Source organism: Mauremys reevesii, unplaced genomic scaffold, assembly GCF_016161935.1.
Source record: "Mauremys reevesii isolate NIE-2019 unplaced genomic scaffold, ASM1616193v1 Contig8, whole genome shotgun sequence".
NCBI classification, from domain to species: Eukaryota; Metazoa; Chordata; order Testudines; family Geoemydidae; genus Mauremys; species Mauremys reevesii.
In genome coordinates this window covers 1,197,501-1,207,602 of record NW_024100895.1, presented here as the reverse complement: position 1 = coordinate 1,207,602, position 10,102 = coordinate 1,197,501, and the positions used below count along the sequence as shown (strand labels likewise).

The 10,102-nt window shown below is 55.8% G+C and overlaps 1 protein-coding gene across 1 annotated transcript in view; it reads right to left on the bottom strand.

The window, feature by feature from the left end:
* Positions 1-497: 497 nt before the first annotated feature.
* LOC120394823 (tenascin-X-like) overlaps positions 498-10,102 on the bottom strand; it is a 50,178-nt gene continuing 40,573 nt past the window's right edge. Inside the window, exons 16-22 of the mRNA XM_039518972.1 lie at positions 9,168-9,461; positions 8,034-8,327; positions 6,357-6,666; positions 4,927-5,219; positions 3,481-3,774; positions 2,101-2,394; positions 498-811 (exon numbers count right to left, since the gene is read on the bottom strand). Coding sequence (XP_039374906.1) covers positions 498-811; positions 2,101-2,394; positions 3,481-3,774; positions 4,927-5,219; positions 6,357-6,666; positions 8,034-8,327; positions 9,168-9,461 — 2,093 coding nt within the window. The remainder of the gene's footprint in view (positions 812-2,100; positions 2,395-3,480; positions 3,775-4,926; positions 5,220-6,356; positions 6,667-8,033; positions 8,328-9,167; positions 9,462-10,102) is intronic.

The window sequence follows — 10,102 nt, the reverse complement described above, 5'->3', positions numbered from 1 at the left end:
CATTCGTCTATCCATTCGCTCCATCCCCATCCATTCCCAAACACATCCATCTATCCATGACCATCAATCCATCCATTCCCATCCATACCAGTAGATATCCATGCATCTGTTCATCCATCCATCCATTCCTCCCCATAGACATCCATCCATCCATCCACCACCACTGACAGCCTTCCATCTACCTATCCATCCAGCCATGACCATCCCCATCCATCCATCCCCACTGATCCCTATAGACAGCCCTCCATGTATCTTTTCATTCATTCACTCCATACTCATCTATCTATTCATTCCATCTGCTTCATACACGCTGATCTCTCTGTCTGTCTGTCAATCCACCCACACACTTCCATCCACACTCCTCCATCTGTTGAATGGTCGGTAGACAGGTCATGGAGGTTGGAATCTGGGAAGCATCCTCCCAGGAAGGTCCCCGCTGGTGGCTGCTGTCCTCACCCACTGCAAAGCAAAGGGGGTGGGAGGGGAAGGGGCCGGCATCACGGGAGCAGCCAGTGACCTGTGATGGTGTCGGTGGAGATGGGGCCGAGGCGCTTGCGGCCGGAGATGCCGTAGAGGTTGAACTTGTATCTGCGGGAGGGGGCCAGGTTGGTTATGGTGACCGTGCGGGATCCCCCTTCCACGGGCAGCGCCTGGGGTTTGCCCTGTGCGTCCTTGTACTGGAGGAGGAAGGAGTCGAAGTCCCCGGCCTGGATGGTCCAGGAGAGCAGGATGGAGTCATGGGTGACATCGGAGGCCGAGAACTCCCCCAGGCTGGGCTGGGCCGTGGGTACTGCCTCCGTCGGTGCCGCGGCTGGAACAGAGAGAGGGGAGTGAAGGGCGCAGATCATTCCATGCGTTCCCAGATACAGCCCCCCATCCATCCACACACATCTGTCCATCCGCTTCATCCCCATCCATCTCCTTATCCATCCATCTCCTTATCCATCCATCCCCATCCACATCCATCCATCTCCTTATCCATCCCCATCCATCCATCTTCTTATCCATCCATCCCCATCCACATCCATCCATCTCCTTATCCATCCCCATCCATCCATCTCCTTATCCTCCCATCCCCATCCACATCCATCCATCTCCTTATCCATACATCCATCTCCATCCACCCATCTATCCATCCATCCCCATCCCCATCCATCCACTCCATCCCCGTACACATCAACCCATTAATCCAGCCGCTCTATCCCCATACACATCCATCTATCCATGACCATCAATCCATCCATTCCCATCCATACCAGTAGACAACCATGCATCTGCTCATCCATCTATCCATTCCTCCCCATAGACATCCATCCATCCATCCATCCATCCACCCCCACTGTCAGCCTTCCATCTACCTATCCATCCATCCATGACCATCCCCACCCATCCATCCCCACTGATCCCTATAGACAGCCATCCATGTGATGGGGTAGGGACTGTCTGTGTGGGGGATGGGAGAGCTGGGGAGAACTGTAGGTGAGGGACAGGTATTCAGCCTGTAACCTGAGCCAGGCAGGGGGGAGGGGAGGTCAACACCTTGGCCCGGGGAGCTAGACAAAGGTAGAGAGCAGAGTGGGGAGGGCTAGGTCAGTTTCGGTTGGGGGCTGGGTGGTGGGAGTTTAGGGGATCCTAGGCTGGGATCCAAGCACCCTGAACCCCCAGAAGGGCCAGAGTGAGAGGTCCTGGCTCTGGCCACGAGCTCTGCTGTATCCTGTGTTCCTGTTGTCCAATAAACCTTCTGTTTTACTGGCTGGCTGAGAGTCACTGTGAGTCCCAGGAAGAGGGGTGCAGGGCCGGACTCCCCCACACTCCGTGACAATCCATGTATCTTTTCATTCATTCATTCACTCCATACTCATCTATCTATTCATTCCATCTGCTTCATACACACGGATCTCTCCATCTGTCTGTCAATCCACCCACACACTTCCATCCACACTCCTCCATCTGTTGAATGGCCGGTAGACAGGTCATGGAGGTTGGAATCTGGGAAGCATCCTCCCAGGAAGGTCCCCGCTGGTGGCTGCTGTCCTCACCCACTGCAAAGCAAAGGGGGTGGGAGGGGAAGGGGCCGGCATCATGGGAGCAGCCGCTGACCTGTGACGGTGTCGGTGGAGACGGGGCCGAGGCGCTTACGGCCGGAGATGCCGTAGAGGTGGAACTTGTATCTGCGGGAGGGGGCCAGGTTGGTTATGGTGACCGTGCGGGATCCCCCGTCCACGGGCAGGGCCTGGGGTTTGCCCTGCGCATCCTTGTACTGGAGGAGGAAGGAGTCGAAGTCCCCGGCCTGGATGGTCCAGGAGAGAAGGATGGAGTCGTGGGTGACGTCGGAGGCCGAGAGCTCCCCCAGGCTGGGCCGGGCCGTGGGTACCGCCTCCGTCGGTGCCGCGGCTGGAACAGAGAGAGGGGGGTGAAGGGCGCAGATCATTCAATGCGTTCCGATATACAGCCCCCCCATCCATACACACACATCTGTCCATCCGCTCCATCCCCATCCATCCATCTCCTTATCCATCCATCCCCATCCATCTCCTAATCCATCCATCCCCATCCACAACCATCCATCTCCTTATCCATCCATCCCCATCCATCCCCATCCACATCCATCCATCTCCTTATCCATCCATCCATCCATCCATCTCCTTACCCACCCATCCCCATCCACATCCATCCATCTCCTTATCCGTCCATCCCCATCCCTATCCATCCCCGTCCACATCCATCCATCTCCATCCACATCCATCCCTCTCCTTATCCATCCATCCCTATCCACATCCATCTATCTCCTTAACAGTCCATCCCCATACACATCCATCCATCTCCTTATCCATCCATCCATCCCCATCCACCCATCTATCCATCCATCCCCATACACATCCATGCACTCCATCCCCATACACATCAACCCATCAATCCAACCGCTCCATCCCCATACACATCCATCTATCCCATCTACGTCCATTCGTCTATCCATCCCCATCCATCCCCATCCATCCCCAAATACATCCATCTATCCATGACCATCAATCCATCCATTCCCATCCATACCAGTAGACATCCATGTATCTGCTCATCCATCCATCCATTCCTCCCCATAGACATCCATCCATCCATTCACCCCCACTGACAGCCTTCCATCTACCTATCCATCCAGCCATGACCATCCCCATCCATCCATCCCCACTGATCCCTATAGACAGCCATCCATGTATCTTTTCATTCATTCACTCCATACTCATCTATCTATTCATTCCATCTGCTTCATACACACTGATCTCTCCGTCTGTCTGTCAATCCACCCACACACTTCCATCCACACTCCTCCATCTGTTGAATGGCCGGTAGACAGGTCATGGAGGTTGGAATCTGGGAAGCATCCTCCCAGGAAGGTCCCCGCTGGTGGCTGCTGTCCTCACCCACTGCAAAGCAAAGGGGGTGGGAGGGGAAGGGGCCGGCATCATGGGAGCAGCCGCTGACCTGTGACGGTGTCGGTGGAGACGGGGCCGAGGCGCTTACGGCTGGAGATGCCGTAGAGGTTGAACTTGTATCTGCGGGAGGGGGCCAGGTTGGTTATGGTGACCGTGCGGGATCCCCCGTCCACGGGCAGGGCCTGGGATTTGCCCTGTGCGTCCTTGTACTCGAGGAGGAAGGAGTCGAAGTCCCCGGCCTGGATGCTCCAGGAGAGCAGGATGGAGTCGTGGGTGACGTCGGAGGCCGAGAGCTCCCCCAGGCTGGGCTGGGCCGTGGGTACCTCCTCCATCGGTGCCGCGGCTGGAACAGAGAGAGGGGGGTGAAGGGCGCAGATAATTCAATGCGTTCCCAGATACAGCCCCCCATCCATCCACACACATCTGTCCATCCGCTTCATCCCCATCCATCCATCTCCTTATCCATCCATCCCCATCCCTCTCCTTATCCATCCATCCCCATCCATCTCCTTACCCATCCATCCCCATCCACATTCATCCATCTCCTTATCCATCCATCCATCCATCTCCTTATTCATCTATCCTCATCCACATCCATCCATCTCCTTATGCATCCATCCCCATCCATCCATCTCCTTATCCATCCACATCCATCCATCTCCTTACCCACCCATCCCCATCCACATCCATCCATCTCCTTATCCGTCCATCCCCATCCCTATCCATCCCCGTCCACATCCATCCATCTCCATCCACATCCATCCCTCTCCTTATCCATCCATCCCTATCCACATCCATCTATCTCCTTAACAGTCCATCCCCATACACATCCATCCATCTCCTTATCCATCCATCCATCCCCATCCACCCATCTATCCATCCATCCCCATACACATCCATGCACTCCATCCCCATACACATCAACCCATCAATCCAACCGCTCCATCCCCATACACATCCATCTATCCCATCTACGTCCATTCGTCTATCCATCCCCATCCATCCCCATCCATCCCCAAATACATCCATCTATCCATGACCATCAATCCATCCATTCCCATCCATACCAGTAGACATCCATGTATCTGCTCATCCATCCATCCATTCCTCCCATAGACATCCATCCATCCATTCACCCCCACTGACAGCCTTCCATCTACCTATCCATCCAGCCATGACCATCCCCATCCATCCATCCCCACTGATCCCTATAGACAGCCATCCATGTATCTTTTCATTCATTCACTCCATACTCATCTATCTATTCATTCCATCTGCTTCATACACACTGATCTCTCCGTCTGTCTGTCAATCCACCCACACACTTCCATCCACACTCCTCCATCTGTTGAATGGCCGGTAGACAGGTCATGGAGGTTGGAATCTGGGAAGCATCCTCCCAGGAAGGTCCCCGCTGGTGGCTGCTGTCCTCACCCACTGCAAAGCAAAGGGGGTGGGAGGGGAAGGGGCCGGCATCATGGGAGCAGCCGCTGACCTGTGACGGTGTCGGTGGAGACGGGGCCGAGGCGCTTACGGCTGGAGATGCCGTAGAGGTTGAACTTGTATCTGCGGGAGGGGGCCAGGTTGGTTATGGTGACCGTGCGGGATCCCCCGTCCACGGGCAGGGCCTGGGATTTGCCCTGTGCGTCCTTGTACTCGAGGAGGAAGGAGTCGAAGTCCCCGGCCTGGATGCTCCAGGAGAGCAGGATGGAGTCGTGGGTGACGTCGGAGGCCGAGAGCTCCCCCAGGCTGGGCTGGGCCGTGGGTACCTCCTCCATCGGTGCGCGGCTGGAACAGAGAGAGGGGGGTGAAGGGCGCAGATAATTCAATGCGTTCCCAGATACAGCCCCCCATCCATCCACACACATCTGTCCATCCGCTTCATCCCCATCCATCCATCTCCTTATCCATCCATCCCCATCCCTCTCCTTATCCATCCATCCCCATCCATCTCCTTACCCATCCATCCCCATCCACATTCATCCATCTCCTTATCCATCCATCCATCCATCTCCTTATTCATCTATCCTCATCCACATCCATCCATCTCCTTATGCATCCATCCCCATCCATCCATCTCCTTATCCATCCACATCCATCCATCTCCTTACCCACCCATCCCCATCCACATCCATCCATCTCCTTATCCGTCCATCCCCATCCCTATCCATCCCCGTCCACATCCATCCATCTCCATCCACATCCATCCCTCTCCTTATCCATCCATCCCTATCCACATCCATCTATCTCCTTAACAGTCCATCCCCATACACATCCATCCATCTCCTTATCCATCCATCCATCCCCATCCACCCATCTATCCATCCATCTCCATACACATCCATGCACTCCATCCCCATACACATCAACCCATCAATCCAACCGCTCCATCCCCATACACATCCATCTATCCCATCTACGTCCATTCGTCTATCCATCCCCATCCATCCCCATCCATCCCCAAACACATCCATCTATCCATGACCATCAATCCATCCATTCCCATCCATACCAGTAGACATCCATGTATCTGCTCATCCATCCATCCATTCCTCCCCATAGACATCCATCCATCCATTCACCCCCACTGACAGCCTTCCATCTACCTATCCATCCAGCCATGACCATCCCCATCCATCCATCCCCACTGATCCCTATAGACAGCCATCCATGTATCTTTTCATTCATTCACTCCATACTCATCTATCTATTCATTCCATCTGCTTCATACACACTGATCTCTCCGTCTGTCTGTCAATCCACCCACACACTTCCATCCACACTCCTCCATCTGTTGAATGGCCGGTAGACAGGTCATGGAGGTTGAAATCTGGGAAGCATCCTCCCAGGAAGGTCCCTGCTGGTAGCTGCTGTCCTCACCCACTGCAAAGCAAAGGGGGTGGGAGGGGAAGGGGTCGGCGTCACGGGAGCAGTCGCTGACCTGTGACGGTGTCAGTGGAGACGGGGCCAAGGCGCTTGCGTCCAGAGATGCCGTAGAGGTTGAACTTGTATCTGCGGGAGGGGGCCAGGTTGGTGACGGTGACCGTGTGGGATCCCCCGTCCACGGGCAGCGCCTGGGGTTTTCCCTGCGCGTCCTTGTACTGGAGGAGGAAGGAGTCGAAGTCCCCAGCCTGGATGGTCCAGGAGAGCAGGATGGAGTTGTGGGTGACGTCGGAGGCCGAGAGCTCCCCCAGGCTGGGCTGGGCCGTGGGTACCTCCTCCGTCGGTGCCGTGGCTGGAACAGAGAGAGGGGAGTGAAGGGCGCAGATCATTCCATGCGTTCCCAGATACAGCCCCCCATCCATCCACACGCATCTGTCCATCCGCTCCATCCCCATCCCTCTCCTTATCCATCCATCCCCAACCATCTCCTTATCCATCCATCCCCATCCATCTGCTTACCCATCCATCCCCATCCACATCCATCCCTCTCCTTATCCATCCATCCCCATCCACATTCATCCATCTCCTTATCCATCCATCCATCCCCATCCATCTCCTTATCCATCCATCCCCATCCACATCCACATCCATCCACTCCATCCCCATACACATTAACCCATCAATCCAGCCGCTCCATCCCCATACACATCCATCCATCCCCATCCACGTTCATTCGTCTATCCATTCGCTCCATCCCCATCCATTCCCAAACACATCCATCTATCAATCCATGACCATCAATCCATCCATTCCCATCCATACCAGTAGACATCTATGAATCTGCTCATCCATCTATCCATTCCTCCCCATAGACATCCATCCCCCTGTCATGGCGTGTGGGGGCACCAGGCCCTGCACCCCCGGGCTCCCTGCCGATTCCCCAGGACTCTCAGCCAGCCAGGAAAGCAGAAGGTTTATTTAGCCGACAGGAACACAGTCCAGCACAGGTCTTGCAGGCACAGATAACCGGATCTCCCCGGTTAGGTCCATTTTGGGGGCCTCCCAGCCCCCCCCCAGGGATCAGAGCCCGGTCTCCCTGCTTCCCCTCTGTTCTCCAGCCCACTCCAATCTGCCCAGCCCCCCTCCAGCCCCTCCTCTCTCCTCTGCCTCTTTCCCGGGCCAGGAGGTCACCTGACCCCTTTGTCTCCAACACCTTTAGATGCACCTTTGCAGGGAGGGGCCCGGCCATCAGTTGCTAGGAGACAGAGTGTCAGGCATTTGCTGCTAGATACTTAGGAACTGTACCCAGCCCCCAGTGTGAACAGTCCCACTTCGTCACACCATCCATCCATCCACCCCCACTGACAGCCTTCCATCTACCTATCCATCCATCCATGACCATCCCCATCCATCCATCCCCACTGATCCCTATAGACAGCCATCCATGTATCTTTTCATTCAATCATTCACTCCATACTCATCTATCTGTTCATTCCATCCGCTTCATACACACTGATCTCTCCGTCTGTCTGTCAATCCACCCACACACTTCCATCCACACTCCTCCATCTGTTGAATGGCCGGTAGACAGGTCATGGAGGTTGGAATCTGGGAAGCATCCTCCCAGGAAGGTCCCCGCTGGTGGCTGCTGTCCTCACCCACTGCAAAGCAAAGGGGGTGGGAGGGGAAGGGGCCGGCATCATGGGAGCAGCCGCTGACCTGTGACGGTGTCGGTGGAGACGGGGCCGAGGCGCTTGCGGCCGGAGATGCCGTAGAGGTTGAACTTGTATCTGCGGGAGGGGGCCAGGTTGGTGACGGTGACCGTGCGGGATCCCCCATCCACGGGCAGCACCTGGGGTTTGCCCTCCGCATCCTTGTACTGGAGGAGGAAGGAGTCGAAGTCCCCAGCCTGGATGCTCCAGGAGAGAAGGATGGAGTTGTGGGTGACGTCGGAGGCTGAGAGCTCCCCCAGGCTGGGCTGGGCGGTGGGTACCGCCTCCGTCGGTGCCGCGGCTGGAACAGAGAGAGGGGAGTGAAGGGCGCAGATCACTGTCTGGGATAAAAGGCAACAATTGGTGGGAAGAGAAAGCAGAAGAGTGGAGAAAAAATAAAGACTCAAATGCGAAAAAAAGAAATAATGAATGAGGAAGGAGGGGAAACGTACGAGGGAACGGAAGAGAGAAAAGGGGGAAGCAGCAAAGGAAGAAAGAGGAAGGAAAGTAGAAGAAAGAATCCGAGGGAAGTGGGGAGACAGAGAGAGAGAGATCGGGAAGGGAAGGGGAGGAAAGCATGAGAGGGAGGAAACAGAAGAATGATGGACAAGGAATGTTGAACAAACAGCGTAGAGGAAGGAAAGGAGAGAACTGGATGGAGCAGATGGACAGAGAGTGAAAGCAGGGGAGAAGGAGATATGAGGAAGTAGGTTGGTGATGGGAAGGGGAGGATCCCCTAGATTCAGAGACGATGGACAAAGAGAGAAAGAAGGAGAGGCAGAAGGTAAGGCGCAAACTATCTGGAAGGCAGAAGCAGGACAGTGAAGGAGCTCAAAGAAGGACATTGTATGGACAGATGGTAGAAAGGTTAGAAAGAGCCGTTGCCTGAGATTGAGAGAAGCTGAAGGCAGAATGAGAGAGAAGGTGGAAGGAGACGGAGCGTGGAAGGAGAAGGAGGACGCAGCCCCGGGACCCTGGGGACAGGTTGGAGGCCGGGTGCTCAGCACAGACAGACACACAGCGCACGCCCATGCTGTGGGCTGTAGTGATGAGCAAGGGCACAAGCGGTGCCGGAAAGAGATGTGAAGGTTGAGGAGCCAGAGCGGCCAAGAGACCCAGGTGTCTGGGCGCAGCCGCTGACCTGTGACGGCGTCAGTGGAGACGGGGCCGAGGCGCTTGCGGCCGGAGACGCCGTAGAGGTTGAACTTGTATCTGCGGGAGGGGGCCAGGTCATGGAGGTGGAGGGAGCGCAGGGCACCGTCCACGGGCAGCGCCTGGGGGTTGCCCTCTGCGTCCCGGTACTGGAGGATGAAGGAGTCGAATGTCCCCTCCTCCACAGTCCAGGAGAGGTCGATGGAGTCGTGGGCTGCGTTGGCCGCTGAGAGCTCCCCCAGGCGGAGCTGCGTCCCAACTGCCTCATCCCGCGGTGCCACGGCTGGAAGAGAGATTGCGGGGGTGAGGGGCATGGCCACTCGCTGAGTCCAAAGAGGGACAATGAACCAGAGAGAGCAAGGGCAGGGCATGCCGGGGGCTCCTCCCCATTACCCAGGGACCTGCAGGGCGTGAAAAGTTAAGTGGGGAGGTTGCATGGGAGCAAAAAGGAGAAATGGGATGCGGAGATGGGGGCCTGGGTGACCCTGACTGTATCCTGAATGGGATAGATGGATAGATGGATGGAGATGTGGGTACGTGATGGAGATGGATGGATGGATGCTGTGGGTGGATGGATGGATAGAGGTGTGGCTGCATGTTGGGGATGGATGGGTGGATGGATGGATGGATGCTGTGGGTAAATGGATGGATGGAGGTGTGGGTACATGTTGGAGATGGATGGATGGATGGATGGATGGATGGATGGATGGATGGATGGATGGAGGTGTGGGTACATGTTGGGGATGGATGGATGGATGGATGGATGGAGGTGTGGCTGCATGCGGGAGATGGATGGATGGATGGATGGATGGATGGATGGAGGTGTGGCTGCATGCGGGAGATGGATGGATGCTGTGGGTGGATGGCTAGAGGTGTGGGTACATGTTGGAGATGGATGGATGGATGGATGGATGGATGGATGGA